Raw genomic sequence first — 18,330 nt, 5'->3', positions numbered from 1 at the left:
TTCTAGCCAATATGTGGTATTTTGCGCATACAAACACTGTAGCAATGGGTCCACAGATAGAAGTTGGACAGTACTGTGAGTATGATTTAATGAGACACAAATAAGACAGAAATGCTAATAAACTGTATTTTTACAGTATTACTATAGCTTTTACTTATTTCTGATGCGCGGAGCAGCCATCTTGATTTTGAGGTCAGACTTGTGTTTGGGTCAGGTGGGGGTAGGTGAGGTTCCCCTAACTTTCCGAGGCGGAAATCCCAGTTCGGAGGGGGCGTTCCAGTTGACATTTCCGCCAGGGAACGTGCAAAGTCCGAGTTCCCAAGGCAAGTGAAATGCAGCATTAAATATAGAGCAGGTCTCTGTGTTGGGTCTGGCTGTCTATTGGATTGCCGGACAGTGGGGTCCTATGATTAGTCCTTCAGCTAATAATAGTAGCTTGCCCTACCAGTGTGGTTCAGAGTTTTAATCACTGTTATGGTAGCTTTAGTAATCCAGAGCATCAGTGTGCTATCTAGGGCTCGAGACACTGACCTTAATCCCATGCTGCAATTGTGCTGTTCTGAGAAAGAGAGAGTGAGGTGCAGTCGCTGCCAGTCTCAGTCTATGTTTAGAAGTCCAGACACGGCGCAAACCGCTGTCAGAGAGACGTACCTGGGTGCATTCAGAAAAGACAATCCATTCAATCCATTACTTATCTAACTCCTTCCATGTGAAGAAAGCTCTCACTACGCACTTTGTACTGAAGAGTCCATTTTCACCTAGTCTCAACGCCAAAACCATGAGAGTTGTTTCGCTGCTAACTACGTTACTGCGCGCTGTAGATCTCTCTATGGGTCTGCGACAATTCATGCAAAAATCCGGTACTCAAATCCCTGCAATTCATTGGTTTCGCAGGAATCCCTGCGACACCAATTAACGACTTTAGCGATCAGGTGTTCCCGCCCGTAGATATGCCCCTTCCATCTAACCTGGGCTAGCCTCTCTCATTTGCAGCTACGACATGTCACTCTTTCAATTTTGAGCTGTCGATTCGCCCTCAGAACACCAGCTTAAGCGGCGAATTGGCACAGACTCTATTATGTAGTATGCAGAGTGTGTGTGTGCGTGCCTGTGTGTTATCTAATGAAGATCTCATCAGTCTAAATGGCATTAGGCTACTATATTCAGTCGAATGGATACAAATTGGTTTGGAGGCTTTACTGAAAATAACCCCAGTGCTCAGTGTGTACAGTCAGCTGGTGCCCTGACACACTAACCTAGCATGGGTGTTCCCCTGAGCAAAGGTAACCTTTATAAAAAGGGACTTTCAAGACACACAGCAACACATTCGCTCTGCTGCTTACACCCATCTCTAATATGAGGTTGTGATTTGAGACCCCCGTGATGAGCACAGTATTTAGAACATTAATACGCAGTTTGAGAGAGTGTGTTGATGGCACAGTGACACGATCCTCCCACCGTCCTACGGCTGTTCTCGGTGTGTTCTGCTGCCAAGAGAGAACTGGTCTGCAGCACCGACACTGTGGAGTCTCCCCTTGACAACCAAGACAAACTATGCTCATTTCAGAGCCAGTCAGTGTGCGGGTTTCCAACAGTCGAGTAAAGTCCATAATATCTGGACCGTCAGCAGGTACTTTGTCATGAGGTGAAGAACCTGTAATGACATACAGCTCATTCCGATTGACTGCTGCTGTCAGAGTTTCACCCAAAGGCATTCATATGAGATGTCAGGCGTTTCTGTGTGGAAAAAAGTATGTAAAGAAAACATTGTGGTGATCCTTGAAGACGGATGATGCGCTGTAGAATGTATGTAATACACACAAAAAATAGTAATTTTTGAGAACTGTTTTTTAGGGTGGACAAGGCACTTGGTTTGGTTGAGGATATTCCATCTTACTCTTATCTGTTCTTTCCTCAGATGAGACCCATGTTGAGTTTTGCTGTCATCTAGCCAGAGGAAATATCGACCCAAAAGAACCCCCTATATATGAGTATGTGAAATTTGTTGGGGATTTCAAGTTTCACAACAATGGTAAGTGCTTCGGTTTTCGTCCTCAAGCTCACTTGGTGTTCTATTATAGCAAATGTTGGGCAATAGCTTCCAGGGGTCAGGGGTATGGTGTAGTTCTCTTGTAATATTTGTTTCCTTTCACACTCAAACATATTACATATTGGTGATTTTATCTGATGATTATTTGGTGCATATTATATATATGGGAACTATGTATGTATGTACAGTGTATGTATATATTTCTGCGTAACTTCCTTTTTACAAACATACCAAACTGATAGGATAATCAATCACAATGACTTGGAAAACTCACATTATGTGTTATGAAAAGAAACCCAAGACATTAAACAGACGTAATCAAAGCAGTCAACACTTTCATACTGTAACTACATATCACACTATTCAAATACCAGGTTAATTGCCTGGAAAATAAGGCATATGAGGAAATGTTTTCCTCTCCTCTAAATATGTGCTGCGGGATATTTCCATAGCATTTAAAGCCAGGGACTTCCAGTCATTTGAATAACACCGCAGTGTCTCAGTCAGGTCAGGTTATTTAAGGTTCTGTCATAATATTACCGTCCCCGATTGTAGTTGATCTAACGTTACAGCAAAGGTGTAGAGCTATAGTGTCCCTGCCCTCAAGGCTGTGACTTGAGCAGTGCGTGAGACCGTTTGAGGACTGTAAGCTGGGTTCATATACAACAGCCGAGAGGAAAAACTGGTTTTAGAATGTCTTTCCATAAGATATTTGACAGGATGAATCAATCAAAATGTCAGTTTTAGGACTTTCAGTGTTCTAAATGTTCAGTCACAAAGCAATCACATTTTCTTCTTAACCTGCTTAAACTCATCTCAGCTGGTGTACTGTCTATGAACCCCGCTTGAGGCACCTGCACTGTATAACCCTTTTCACCGTGCTTATCCCTTTGTAAGAAGAATTATGGTTCTAATTATGAATTCATTGACATCAAGAGTGATTGCTCTGTTCCACCTCCTCGCAGTGCCTACATCGTCTTGTAATGGGTTTGAGCTGACATTACCCAGAACCCTGCAGTCGTCCCTGGAAGAGCAGGTCTGCCTTGTTGCCACTGTACGATTAGTCACTCCACAGTTTTTGAAGGTAAGCTAAAATATGATTTTATTTTAGTGTAAAGAACACAGTATATGCATACAGTACATATGTTCCTTCAACAACATATTTCTCTGTTCCTGTATCTTGATTATAATTTTTCTTTACCAGGATTTATGTAATGTGGAAGATCCCTGTGATGAATTCACATCCAGACACAGCCTTGAATGGAAGTTCCTATTTTTAGATCACAGGTAAATGAACTGGGGGGAAAAAAAATCTCCCTCAGAATCTCAAATGAAACTAATGTTGTGTCACTCATTTCCTACAACTAGATTTCCTCTTGGGTACACATGGATAGTGTCATGTGACTCTACACTATCTGACAGTGTATTATGGTACTAAGAATAGGTTGAAATAAACTGGCATTTGGTATTGATCTCCTCTGATTGCATGTATCTGTGGCTCTGGTGATGAACGCTGGTGATAGCCTGACAGTCTGGTTGTGATAGTTTCCAACATGTGCCCACCAGTCTTTTTAAATCCTGCCCTGGAAAGTGAGAGTGATTTGCCAGGGGATTACAGAGTGTTCAAAGACCACTGCTATCTTCTGTCTCCCATTCGTAGAACAAAGTTGGGAACTTGGGACTGTCAATACAAATTCACCAGTCCTAATCGCATATTGTGTTTAGTGAGGCGAGGGAGACGGTGACCACAGCCATTAGGAGACTGTTAGATAACTGTACAAGGAGGTGAAGCAAGGGAGGAAATGGTACGTCCTGTCCTCTGCTGAGCTATAATTGGAGTCTAACAGCTCCTTGCCAAACTACCCTGTACGCTGGGTCTCCAGAATGGCTGCCTCCATGATGTGACCTGCATGCCATTCTGAATTCGGCTTACAGGGGCCCAGGCTGGAGGATTTAGCACACCATTGATGAATGAAATGTATCAGGCGAGCCAAAATCCATAATCATAGTTGTAATTATACAACAAGTAGTCCTTTCATTGCTATGCTTTCACATTTAGAAAGCATGAACAACATCTTGGTCACTAGGCCCTATTTCTGGATGTTTTTTTTATCTGTGGCTGTATGGACATGACTAAAACCATGTCAGTATGTTTCAACAATGTACAAGCGTTTTGATATGGTCATTATCTGTTTTATTGGTATGGTTTCAGGTGTTGATTATGGTCAGTTATTGTTTTATTGCTATGGTTTCAGGTGTTGATTATGGTCAGTTGTTGTATCGGTATGGTTTAATGTGTTGATTATGGTCAGTTGTTTTATCGGTATGGTTTAATGTGTTGATTATGGTCAGTTGTTGTTTTATCGATATGGTCTAATGTGTTAATTATTCTTTCTTTCTCCCAGGGCTTCACCGATCATTGGCTACTTGCCTTTTGAGGTGCTTGGAACTTCTGGCTATGATTACTATCATGTGGATGACTTGGAGCTTATAGCACAGTGTCATAAGCAATGTAAGCAACTCTACTTTCCATTCTCCTACCTTCTCATTGTCTCTCTCTCTCTCTCTCTCTCTCTCTCTCTTTCTCACTGTCTTTCACTCACACACTCTCTCTCCCTTTCTCTCTTTCTCTCTCTCTCTCTCTCTCTCTCTCTCTCTCTCACACACACACACACACTTTGTCTCACACTGCCTCTCTTACACACACTGTCTCTCTCACATAGTCCATCCCCTTCTCTCTCATTCTCCCCATCACTATCTGTCACACTGTCTCTCTCTTTCTCTCTCTCTCTCTCTCTCTCTCTCTCTCTCTCTCTCTCTCTCACACGCACACACACACTCTCTCTTCTCTCTCTCTCTCCTCACCCTCTCTCCTCTCTCCCCTCTCCCCACTCTACCACAGGATCCAGGCAGCCATTTCAGAAAAATAGGTCATCCCACTGTAGTTACATTTCTATTTCCACTTCACCAGTGTGCTGAAAAAAAAGAGTCTGGAGCTATGACACTGTGTACACCCTGTTAGGCCTGCCTTTGTGTTGTTGTTTTTTATGTTTAAAACATCTAAATGCCGCATTTGTAAACTGGGTCAGTGTCATGTCACAGTTGTTCATCTCCCTGTTGAAAGTTTCCCTCTTGTCTTCTCCCCCAGTAATGCAGTTTGGAAAGGGCAAATCCTGCTATTACCGCTTTCTGACCAAGGGTCAGCAGTGGATCTGGCTGCAGACGCACTACTACATTACCTACCACCAGTGGAACTCCAAGCCAGAGTTCATTGTCTGCACACACACAGTCGTCAGGTACAGTAAGCCAATGTGCACTCTGGTCTTTGGTGTGCTCTAACACCTCCTGAGGGTGATAAAGAAAGAAAAATAATAATTCACCAGGATCTGTCTGGTGTGGGGGAGAAGAAAGATACACTTTTGCTTTGTAGCCCAAAGGCGGGGCCTTTCAGGAAGCCGCACCAGGCTATTGTCACAAGTTATTCCCGAGAAAACAAGTGCTGTGCATGGACAAGGGCGCGGATGATTCAGTTCGATTACTTGCGCGTTGGTATATGCTGGGTAGCTTATAAGCGGTCATATTGTCCTGTAAATGCTACTTTAAATATTTGCTAATGTGTGTGAATGAATGCCATTGAAATAGCCGAACCCGGTATGAACTTTAATCAAAGTCGTTAAAAGGCATTCAAATTGCTTGGCCATTCATTCATTCACAACGTTGGATAGGGTCTTCTTATAGTTAGTAGATAATAAGGTCCTTATAAGACACTTATTAAAATTCATATATGTCAATAAGACATTTAGAAGTGTTAATAATAACATTATGAATGTGTTTATTGTTGGATTATAAGACATTTATAAAGGCCTTATTAGTTTAGTACATTTTGTTTAGTAAATTGATTGATTGATTGATTGATTGATTGATTGATTGATTGATTGAAAACAGATAAACAAGTCTCATTCAGTTTTCTATTAAATCATGCATATGTCAAAACCATGGCGCGGGAGCAAACAGCTGTGGGAATAACATGGTCGCTCCTTCGCCATGGCGCCTTTGACATGGAATCAAAACATTTGAGTCACGTGATTATTTCTCTGCCTCCCTACTTGTAGTTATGCTGAGGTGCGAGCAGAGAGGAGGAGAGAGTTTGGTCTGGAGGAGACCTCACCTCCTGTGATCCCTAGCTCCTCCATAAAGGTGAGAGGAGACTTTGAGGCTAACCTCTATTTGGTAAGATGGAAAGGTAGCGCACCTCTTTCTATGAGTTTTTTTTATTGCGTTTATTGTGGCATTATTATTATGGTCAAAGTGAATTCAATGCTGGTCGTAATTGTTCTCGGTAGCTGAAAATGAAAATGAAAAATGAGCTGAAATGAAAATGAAAATGAAAGTTGTTTTCAGTGGCAATGTTCTCTCTGCATGTCCCAGGCTCAGGAGGTCTATCTGGACATCTGTCCTACGCTGGAGCCTCAGAGAGACAGGATCAGCGGAGCGCAGTCTGTCTCCTCCCACAGCTCCAGGAAGTCATCCCACACCGCCCTGTCCGACTCCGCATGTGAGTCACGCACCCATACGCATCCATACCGAATCCGTACACCCCGGCCCGAAAGGCATCGCCATTCTCACCCCTAAGCCAAACTCTCAACTTGCCAAAAGTCAGAAGGGGTGACTTCCCTTCCATTCACCCCACTGATGATAACTCCCTGTTCGTCCCCTCAGCCAACTCGTCCGTCATGTATGCAGAGGCTTGCACGCCGTCACGGCAGTCTGTCGGGACAGAGAAGACCTCAGCCAGCAGGCTCCAACAACAACCCAATAATTCAAAGGTCAGTTCACCTCAGTATCAGTCTCTGGAAAAAACGTCTATGTGTAGAACACCAGCAGGGTGGATGGAGTGCCTCTAGAGACATCCTGCTAAACCCCCCTTCTCTGTTCTGTTGTTCCTCTCCTTGTAGACTTTGGTACAGAGACAAAATTCTTTTGACCTCATTCCCCAACTGAGCCTCCCCCTTTCTCCTACCTGCAGCCAGCATTCCGTCATGGTTGGTGTTTATAATAGTCCTCCTCCTCCTCCTCTCCTGCCTTTCTAGTGTTGGTTGCTCTAATGTCTCCTCCTTAATGTCAATATTTATTTTTAGGCACAGTCTATTCTCACTGCGGCTGGAACCCTAACTCAACAGACGTGCCCACTAATTCTTAGAGCAACCTAACCCTAAAACCCTAACCGTAAACCTAATCCTAACTAACCATAACCCAAATATAAGGTATTTATTGGCTAAAATGCTTGAAATCGGTACTTCCGGCCACCGTAAGAATAGTCACTACCTTCTTTTTATAGTTTCCTCCCTCAGTCATGTTATTGTTTACAATGTCTCTGTTCCTGGTTCGATTGCAAAGGCTATATTTAGGATGCAGTTGAATTCTAATGTAACTGGTTCTAATTGGACAATAAAGGGGGGGGGGGAATTAGATATATCTTTACCAGTGGGCAAAAACTCTTCATAAACATAAGCATTTTATATAAACTTACTTTTTAATCTATCGTTGCATGGCCATGGTTGCATTTTCACAAGATGATTCATGTATTAATTAATGCGCTACTCTGTGTGAGAGAATAGAGAACAGGGGTGTTGATCTGGCTACTTATCATGACGATAATTACGGTCCTTCAGCTTTAGATCTGCTCAAGTGCCACTGTCGTGTGTTGAATACCAGCGGAGCTGAAACTACCTCGGAGACCTCCACTGGCTCTGCTATTCAGTGTGGGCGACTTAGCTGTTGATGCAGCAGAGTCCGTTCAGGGGAGTAGCTCTCTGACGGCTGCCATGTCCTGTACTTGTACATCCAGCAGCAGCAGCAGCAGCCTGCGTACCAGATCCAGCAGCCTCAGCTGGGCGTGATGCACCAGCTTAAGGAGCAGCTGGAGGAGCGGACGCGCATCCTGCAGGACGACATCAAGACCCAGCAGCAGGAGCTGCACGACATTAAGGAGAAGCTACAGCTGGCTAACCTCCAGGTGAGCCTCCCGTTAGAGACGCTCCTAGCCCCCACCCAACGCCCACCCCTTTCCGGACCAGCTCTCGCAACGCGGATTGACACAGTGTGCGTAGCATGTTCGCTATGGTAGCGTAGTGTGCAGTGTGCACACTAATACCACCTGCTCACTGGGTCTCTGTGTGACTGTGTGTAGATGTTGTTACAGCAGCCCATACAGAGTGACTTTGGGCAGGTCCAGCAGCCCCAGCAGCAGGGCCCCGGCAGGCCGGCCCAGCAGAGCCAGAACCAGTCAGGGGTGATACGGCAGGTCTCGGGTCAGTCCAAACAGGCCGTCTGCGGAGCCCACAGCTCGTCTCCTCACTCTCTCCTGAGAGAGCACAGTTCTCCGACCCCTCAGGTACCCCTACTCATTTTCTCGACTATTATCAGATACAGATTCTGGACTATTATCAGACTATTATCTGGACTATTATCAGATACAACAGACCTCTGACCAAAGCTCCAACATCCACGATGAGACCCGTTTTAGAACGCCTTGAAAATGTCAGTTTTAGAACTTTCGACATTGCAAATAGGCAATAACAAAGCAACATTTTTTTTATTCTAAAACTGTTTGTGCTTAAAAACCGTCTTAGCTGTTGTACAGTATGTGGCTTAACAGTAACTTTCATATACTGTTTTGACTGTACATGGTGGTGTCCCTGTGTTAAAGAACTATTCTTTCTGTTTGATTGCCGCAGGTCCAGCAGAGGTTGATACGTGGGGGCGCCATGCAGCCGGTCAGTCTGCCGATGCAGGCTCACCCCAGCCTGGCCATGCCCTTCTACAGCAACCCCATGATGTTCTCCCAGACCAACGCACGCACTCTGCAGGACGCGAACCAAAGACACTCAGACAACGAGTTCAGCCAAGATGGACAACTACGGTCAGACTCGAGACTTTCTGTCTTGATAAATAAGTAGTCCGCTGCCCATGGTCATGTTGATTAGACTGTAGGTTTGCTGTCCTCTGTATAAGCCACAGGTAGTAAGTAAGTTCTACAATAACAAGAGTGATATTATTTAAATAATAAAACATATGAAAGTTCTATCTCAGCTTTTAGTTCATGGAAAATGAAATTGGACAAGATAAAATAAAAATATTGCTCACTGCCAAAATGAAAGGTTGTGATGACACTGGAGAGTGAGCACTCTCCTCATGTCATGAAAGCGTGTCATGAAAGTCCTCTCCATTGTAATTGTGGCCTATTTTGGCACTGGAGGACCAGGTCAAGGGGGTGCAGTCTCAGCCCTGTGGCCTAGTGTATTTTCTTGAAAGAGACTGGGGTTCCAGCTCTGAGCGTCTGTCTGACACCTTGTTTTCTCTCTGACAGGATGCTGCTCAACCAGCCAATGCAGACCCTCGTCCCTGATAGCGGTGTGAGTTCACAGGCTTCCCAGTGCAATTCAGGCATCCAACAAACCAAGTAAGTGTGATTTATACAGTATGTAATCACATTTTCACACACACACCTTGCTTCTATCTGTTGTAAATATTTGATTGTCCACCCCTGCACAGATATACCTTGGAGCAGCAGATGATGGCGCCCTCGTTCCCCATGCAGCAGGTCAACTGCAACGCCGTCCTAGTGCCCTCTCCGGTATTCACTTCTCCCATCATGATTCCCCATAACAGCTTTATCACACACCAAGCCCAGCCCACCTACCACACCCAGCCCCAGGCCAACCAGCACTCCCTCCAGCTGCAACAGCCCCAACAGTTCTTTCAGGTAACCCCTCACTTCAAGTGGGAGACATTTTGAATGTCTAAACCTCAGACGCACAATGTGCAAAGACAATGTACAATTTCATATATATAGGACGCAAAATGATTGGAAAGAATATTTGAACACTGCATGCCATGAGTGTGTCACATGCTAGAATCACCCACACGCTTGTCTCCCTCTGGTCGTAGATGCAGCCTCAAGGACTCTTACACAGTGGACCCACTCAGGCTTTCTTCCACACCACTAATGTCCCACAGCAAGGCACTGTGGGATACATCCAACAGCAACCACAAGCTCAGCAACAGCAGCAACAGCGACAACACCACCATTCCCAAAACCAGACTGGCAGCCTCTCAGACTTCCGAAGTATGCTGACTCGGTAGCCCCAAAGACTCGAGGAGAGCGCAGAGATGTCTTCTGTTACTGTCAGGTTGACTGACATAACGGTAAGGCATTCAGAACAGCCGGAGGGAGGGGCATGTCTGGCACCAAGTTGTGCCGCGTTCTTTTCTGTGAGGCAAAGTGGCTTTTGTCGTCTCAGCAAAAATCCTTTAAGAAAGAAAATATGCCTGTGGTGACCTTACTATTGATAAGGAGCCACCTTTTCAGACAAAGCAGATTTGTACTCCCTTCTGAGGACAAGCAACACATCTGGAGTTTGCTTGGACATGGGTCAGCCTCCAATGTGACAGCTCTCCCGGAAATGGCATAGGAGTGCGCTTGAAGTGCTGGGCCTCGATCTGCTGACCTAGCTGATGTACTGAGGCCACAATCACTCCTCGCAATCAAGATCACTACTGGATCAAGAGAACTATAATATGAATACATGGGAAAACAGAGCTTTTACAGTATGGTTTTACATGCAGATGTGTATCAACAAACATAAGAGCGTAGTCTGGTTGTGCACTGACTGCATTGTATTCTTAACTGTCCTGTTCATTCTCATTTTCATTTTACTTCTGTTTCACAAAATACGTACAGTATTTTGTGTACGCATGATCGTCAATCCCATTGCATAAACAAAGGAACACCATTTTTCCAGTCAACCCAAAATATTTTCCCCTGTTGGAAGACTAATTTCAATAATTGCCATCTAGCATCTGGATTAGCCAGCTGTGCAGTAGAGACATACTGTAGTTGATTGCATGAAACACTATAGTGTTGCTGAACATCAACACATCTACTTAATACATTTTTGAAAATAAGGTGTATTTTATTCAGCCACAGAGCAACTGGATCAAAGTTCCCATACCATACAATCCAGAAATAAGCTGAATGCTCAGTCTTTAAAAACCCATCCCAAGTTAAATTAAAAAAAACATCTCAAGTTTTTTTTAAAGCAGAGTAAAATATTTTACTGGTCATCTTACAGGTCAGTTTATACCCAAGACCATAGTAATAAGATGACATTTTAATCATTGGACATTTTGATTAAAATTAATATTGTATGACTTGATTGACAATTTATATTCAGTCATTTAAAAAAATCACTTCACATTGTACTGTAATAGTATCTCATCAGAAAATTTATTTCTCCATTTCCACAAACCTTATACCATGGCATTTTTGCTTACCATATATATTTAAAACAAACTGTAAGCGGACATTGTCATTTGTCTTGCTGTTCAGTGTATGTATGTTTTATTGAGGCATTTAAAGATAAGTCAATGGGGTTTTAATGCCTTAACTTGCGCAGAAGCATTAACTACTAACAGCACAGTCAAAGTAGTTTTTGCCCAAATTTCCCACGGGACTTGAGAAAACAATGTATGAAGTGTAATCAATGCTGCAGTGATAAAAATGTAAGACAACCATACTTTTACAGTTGAAAAAGTCTCAGGTTATTTCTGGAAATAATCCTTTCAGTATTACATTCACACATGTTCATAATTTGCTGATTATAGATTTTTTGTTTTGTTTAATATAGTATAAATGGTGATTCATCTTTGCAGAATGGTTTATATTTTTGAATAGACAGTCTGTATGGTTTGTGTCCTTACACTAGTGGCTTCAAGGAACAGTGTGAACAAAATACTAACCATAGAGAAATTACTTACTTATGGAAATGACAATCAAATTGACCACATACAAATGTTATTCCTCATTTAATTACTTTGGTTTGAAGTCACAATAAGCCTAATTACAGCATTTTATTTTTAATATAGCCAGAATTTAATTTAAAGATATTTGGAAATTGGAAAATTGGAAAAAGAAACTTCTTCTTTGAAAAATCTCTGCCAGTGTCTCTGACCCAGTAACTAGTCGTACCATATGAATTAATCAATACATTTAAATTCCAATAGAAATCAAGCAAGCCTTTTGTCACAAAGTGTGTGCGTGTATTTTGGGATAGTCATAAACCTGAGTTGTAAAAACTTGATGACAATCTTGTTTAATGCCCTTGTTTGATGTTGGCTGCCATGCTGGCTGCAGATATTTCGTTGCTATCACTTTATTTGTCACAGTCACTCAAAGTCTGGTGCTGTTCCTCTTGATTGAAGAGATGCTCAATCTAAGTTCTAGAATACTCTCTGTATGTGCCGTTTTTACCCTTTACTATGTGCAATGTCAATTTTGAAAATAAGAATGTTAATTTATACTGCTTCAATTATGTATTTAGACATATATATATATATATGTGAATTAAATGGAAATATTTTTGTATGAAAATATCTTTTTAACATTCCTTCAACCAAGAATATCAGCAGTATCTTTTCTGAGGTACATCTTGTACCCAACTAATCTACACTAAAGACATCTGGTCTGATGTGATGCTGACATTAAAAAAGGGGGCCATTCCTGATTGTGTGCATATTGTGCTGGCCTTTTGCGTGGCCAGCTCAATGTTATCATTTCTAAATTATATGAGCTGCACATTGTTTCAACATCGCACTTGTCAGTTTTTTTTGTTGTTGCAGTAAATATGATTACAAGGACAACAATTACCTATTTTAAAATCCCTCATTCAATTTTGTTCTCAACTTTGTATCATTTTCAAGTTTTTTTTGTGTCAGCAAAATGTCTCTTAAGTTTGGCCTCCATTAAAATGTATCATTTAAAAATGATTCTTAGTCCATGTCTCAATGTGCACAAAAATACATATGGGTAACTGCCTTGTGAAGCTGGTTGAAGGAGCATGTTTGTCTTAACAAACCCATTGAATAATAGTGAATTCAAGTTCTCAAAATGTGTGCTGTGTGCTCTCTGAATGGGGTCAGTCCTGTTTCATACACTTCATACTTGTTTCATAATTGTACTTACTACACTAGATCAAATGGTACGGTTTCTCTCTGGTTCTGTTGAAAGGATTGCCCCCCCCACCCCACACACATACAGTAGATGTTTTTTGTCAGACTGTGTTTATGGATTTCCCCTTTTTGAAAGAAGCATCCATGACCTTGATTTCAACAAATCTTTAAAAGTGATAGATTCTTGGGTATATGAGGTGAAGTCAATCTATTAATTCTGTATAGACTTTCCAGGATCAAGTATTAATGAAAACCTGGTTAACAGCTATTTCTGCCACCTCATTACAGAAAACTCATATTGTAATATAGAATGTACAAAAATGTTTATATATATATATAGTATATAGTTGTTAATTTTATATGTCAAATAGATTGAATATACAGTATATATATATATATATGTATATATATATATATATATATATATATATATATATATATATATATATGTTAAACAAAGAAGTATTTTGTAACAGATTATTGAAGTGTCTTATGGGGGAGGTGAAGCTTTTCTTTTTTGTTCTGCAAGTTGGTGTTGCACAGTCAATTATATTGTATGGCTTGTTTTTTTCTGTATATACCATCAAAATAAGCTTTACCATATTGTTAATATTGTTTAAAAAGAAATTAATAAAAAAAGTTTACATTCTGAAACAGCTTGGATATTAATTATATGATAGATATATTTAAGTATTTATTAATCAATATGGATAATGTGGTATCTTTGAAAATAAATATTTTTTTTTAAATGATTGTTCGACCTTTGTTGACTCTCTAACCTCTATTGCAAGAATGAACAAGTGAAATGCAACTGTAAACATGTTGTCCTCCATCCATGATGCATGTTTCTTTGTGGTAATGAGTGGAAACGTGAGTTCGTGAATATGAATATATGAAATGGTTTAAGCGTTATTCATTTTATGTGCATAGTATTTAAATCCTGGAGGTCTGTGTGAAATGTAGACTGGCCCCAGAGCACTTTCTTTCAATTCGGAAATCTAAGAAACTATACAAATGACTCTCCTCAATAGCCTGGCAAAGATGGAATGTGCACCAGTCAGCTTTATTCAGCTTTATTTTAACACCAAATTTAGCACCTTGTTTAATGGCAAATGCTGCTGAAGTAGCTGTGCCAGCTGTTACTACAGTAATAAAAGTAATGCCCATACCCATGGCTATATCTAGCTACATCCCTAAGACTGTCCAAACCTACCTTTGGGCATCCTTTTCCTGCATATACTGTTGACCGTACCAGATTGCATATGGTTGAAAGGAAAGGAATGTATCCAATCCACCTCAGCTGCCTTCCCTTCCTTTTTGTCATAGCATCTTGATCACCATGTGACAAGAGTATGATCCTGAATAACATACGAGTATTGGAACCAGGTCCACTCTTTGGCATACTGTCCTTTTGGGATCTACAGAACCAATTATTCCCCACTGGATGCCAGAACCAGTGTTTTGTTCCAAAGGTGGGAGTGCACAAGCTTTTCATCCTCATCCCACACTTGATAGAGATCATAGCTGAACTTCAGACACATGACACATAACCAAACTCAGTCTTAAAGTTTTTGGCACTAAAGGCCAGCTAGTTTAGTGTGTAAGAATGTGCTGCCCCCCTTGGAACCATCGTTGCAGGTGAATGTGTTTTGCTCCGAGCTCATGCAGGGTGGCAAGTCCACATTCCACTAGGATAAGCAAGTGACAGGGGTCTTGCTTGTTCTTTATAATAACGGTACAATATTAGTGCGGTTATCCTATCCTCATTTCTGTAAAATACAAGGACTTTAAGATTCAAGATTCAAGAAGTTTATTAGCCATGTATATGGTTCACAGATACTAGGAGTTTGACTAGGGTTAATGCACTGTTACAGACGACATAAGACAAGGGTGCAGGACAGGACAGGACAGTGCAAAGACATGACAGTGCAAATACAAAAAACAGTGCAAACAAAATACACAGCAATGTACAAATTACGATATGTTCTTAAAAAAGGGGAGGGACAAATGCAATATACATACTACATTCAGAATCGAGTGTGGTGAGTGTATAGTGTGTGTGTAGAGTGTAGTGGGATGGATGAGTGGTGTTATGTACAGTGTACACAATCAGAGGTCGTGTGCAAGTGGTGCAGGGGGTATATAGAGTCAGTGCAGGGGGGGCGTCGTGAGGGGACACAAGCCTTGTTAATGAGAGTTGCAGCAGACCTGCAGTTTTCTGGAAGTTTGTTCCAGATATGTGGAACATAAAAACTGAATGCTGCTTCTCCATGTTTTGTTTTAACTCTGGGGACAGAAAGCAGGCCTGTGCCAGACGACCTGAGAGGTCTGGATGGTTCATAATGTATCAGCAGATAAGAAATATATTTTCGCCCTAAACCATTCAGTTCTTTATAAACCAACAGCAGTATTTTAAAGTCAATTCTTTGACAGACAGGAAGCCAGTGTAAAAGACCTCAGAACTGGAGAGATGTGATCCACTTTCTTAGTCTTAGTGAGGACTCGAGCAGCAGTGTTCTGATTCAGCTGCAGCTGTTTGATACATTTTTTTGAGAGACGTGTAAACACATTGTTACAGTAGTCAAGCCTAATGAAGATAAACGCAAGTTTTTCCAGATCCTGCTGGGACATAAATCCTTTAATCCTTGATATATTTTTCAGGTGATAGTAGGCTGACTTTGTAATTGTCTTAATGTGACTGTTGAAATTCAGGTCTGAGTCCATGACTACACCAAGATTTCTGGATTTGTTTGTGGTTTTTGGCATTACTGATTGGAGCTGAGCGCTGACTTTTAATCATTCTTCTTTGGCTCCAAAGACAATAACTTCAGCTTTATTTTTGTTTAGTTGAAGAAAGTTCTGGCACATCCAATCGTTGATTTGTTCAATGCACTTACTCAGCGCTTGTATGGGATTATAGTCCCCTGGTGAAATTGTGAAATAAATTTGTGTGTCGTCTGCGTAGCTATGGTAATATATTTTGTTGTTTTCCACAATATAAATGTTGAACAGAAGAGGTCCCAGAATTGAGCCTTGGGGAACTCCACAGGTCATTTTTGTCCACTCAGATTTATTATTGCCTATAGACACAAAGTAGTCCCTGTCCATCAAGTAGGATTCAAACCAGTCTAGCACTGTGCCAGAAATTCCCAGCCAGTTTTCCAGTCAGCGTTGTAATATGTTGTGGTCACACATGTCGAATGCAGCGCTGAGATCCAGTGAAGACTGAAATTCTGCCATTGTCTGTGTTTAAATGGTAAATGGACTGCACTTATATAGCGCTTTTCCACCTTAGCGGCACTCAAAGCGCTTTACAATGGCCTCTCATTCACCCATGCATACACACACACCAATGGCGGCAGCTGCCATGCAAGGTGCTAACCTGCTCATTGGGAGCAATTTGGGGTTAGGTGTCTTGCTCAAGGACACTTCGACATGTGGACAGTCGGACCTGGGATTCGAACCACTGACCCTTCGATCATTGAACGACCCGCTCTACCAACTGAGCTACAGCCGCCCCCTAAATTGTCATTGAAGACCTTAAAGACCTGTTTCAATTCACATACAAAATATTGTTTATTAAGACAATTTACACGTGGTTTTTAAGTGTTTATTGACACAGTCACAAAACCATGATAAAATAAACCCACCCATGATCTATTGTGTTGTGTGGAGGCTGTACAAGCCTGCTACCAGGCTAGACTGCTAGCATGCCCTTGGTACCAAACAGAATTGACTCAGTTTTTCCCAGATGCAGTGAGAGTTTGTTGTCTATGAGCCACTCCCTTACATTTTCATTCATTCATTCAAACCTTTATTTATACTCAAAAACACATTGAGGTTATCCTCATTTACAAGTGTGTTGTTGAGTGATTTTTTTTAAAGTCCATAAAAACATAATATAGCACAAGAATAATCAATTAAGAAATATAAGAAAATACATAATTTCATAAACAATCACAGATTGAGACACAGAAGTTATTTACCATACTTCTAAAGAGACCATATTCAGGAAGTGTAGGAAAAAAATCTTGGAGCTGGTTCCAAGAACTTGGAGCCAGTGCAGAAAAGGCAGCTTTACCCAAGTCAGAGGACATAAAAGGGGTCTGTAAAGTGAGTCAGTCCATAGACCTTGTAGAATATGGATTTGTAGAATAGCTCAACATTGATGTGAGATATAGAGGCAGCTTTACAGTTAAAGCCTTGGAAATAAAGAGATACCAATGTCTTTTTCTTCTAATTTCTAAAGATGGCCAACCAACTCTGTCATATAAGATACAATGGTGTGTATAAAATGTATCATCAGTAATGAATCTAATAGCAGAGTGATATACAGAGTTTAGAGGTACCAGATCAGTAGCTGCAGCATTGCCATATATAATATCAGCCATAATCTAGTACAGATAAAAATACAGCCTCTACAATTCCTCTACAATAATTTTCAAGCTCTCTACTAAGAGTAAATTAGATTTGGTGGACATCTTTGGTGGACCATCACCCCCTCCCCCCATTCTATCGTGTCTCCCCCCTCCTCCCATCTATTGTGATGTGGAGGCCGGCCTGCTACCAGGCCGTACCGTTGGTGTCTCACGGTGGGATAAAACGGCATGTGAAGATCTGCTAGGGAAATAAAGAGTTGCCTATTTAGTTGACATTCTCACGCATATCTTTTAGTAAACACGACACTTGCAATGTTAACGAAAGGGAAACATAATTTGTGGATCCACCCCGTGATTTGGATCCGCTTCAAAATTGAATGGGTTCTTACTTGGCCCACCACAAACAAACAAACTAACAAACACACAGCACCAAAAACTAACCTCCTCCTCCAGACTTCATCCTGGGTAGGGGTAGGCTTAGCGGAGGTAACAAAAAACATAAATAGTATCTAAATGAGTGTAAAGCTTCAATAAGCTGGTGTTACTACTGCAGTTTGCCTACTGTGCAAAGAGATCTGTAGATGACTCTATCACTTGCGTTGCACACTGCTCTAGTCCATCTCGAAAATAAAAATGCCTATGTCAGAATGCTGTTTATCGATTATAGCTCTGCTTTTAATACTATCGTTCCATCCAAGTTAGTGTTGAAACTCAGAGGCCTTGACCTGGGCAGCTCCATCTGTAACTGGCTATTTGATTTTCTGACGGGCAGGCCTCAGACAGTATGGATAGGCAAGGCACTCTCATCCACCGTAGTGCTCAGGACTGGGGCCCCGCAGGGATGCTGTCTCAGCCCTCTACTCTACAGCCTGTTTACACACGACTGTGTAG

The 18,330-nt window shown here is 41.6% G+C and overlaps 1 protein-coding gene across 1 annotated transcript in view; it reads left to right on the top strand.

The window, feature by feature from the left end:
* npas2 (neuronal PAS domain protein 2) overlaps positions 1–13,388 on the top strand; it is a 34,639-nt gene extending 21,251 nt beyond the window's left edge. Inside the window, exons 8-22 of the mRNA XM_084449526.1 lie at positions 1,919–2,032; positions 3,016–3,134; positions 3,255–3,337; positions 4,456–4,562; positions 5,199–5,346; positions 6,163–6,247; positions 6,479–6,605; positions 6,770–6,876; positions 7,006–7,092; positions 7,899–8,066; positions 8,241–8,444; positions 8,788–8,972; positions 9,420–9,512; positions 9,605–9,815; positions 10,001–13,388. Of these exons, the coding sequence (XP_084305652.1) occupies positions 1,919–2,032; positions 3,016–3,134; positions 3,255–3,337; positions 4,456–4,562; positions 5,199–5,346; positions 6,163–6,247; positions 6,479–6,605; positions 6,770–6,876; positions 7,006–7,092; positions 7,899–8,066; positions 8,241–8,444; positions 8,788–8,972; positions 9,420–9,512; positions 9,605–9,815; positions 10,001–10,195 (2,033 nt within the window). The 3' untranslated portion in view covers positions 10,196–13,388. The remainder of the gene's footprint in view (positions 1–1,918; positions 2,033–3,015; positions 3,135–3,254; positions 3,338–4,455; positions 4,563–5,198; positions 5,347–6,162; positions 6,248–6,478; positions 6,606–6,769; positions 6,877–7,005; positions 7,093–7,898; positions 8,067–8,240; positions 8,445–8,787; positions 8,973–9,419; positions 9,513–9,604; positions 9,816–10,000) is intronic.
* The last annotated feature ends 4,942 nt before the right edge of the window (positions 13,389–18,330 follow it).

Source organism: Borostomias antarcticus (assembly GCF_949987555.1).
Source record: "Borostomias antarcticus genome assembly, chromosome: 15".
Taxonomy (NCBI): domain Eukaryota; kingdom Metazoa; phylum Chordata; class Actinopteri; order Stomiiformes; family Stomiidae; genus Borostomias; species Borostomias antarcticus.
The sequence above is the reverse complement of the archived record's forward strand: the minus strand, read 5'-3'. Positions and strand labels throughout refer to the sequence as shown.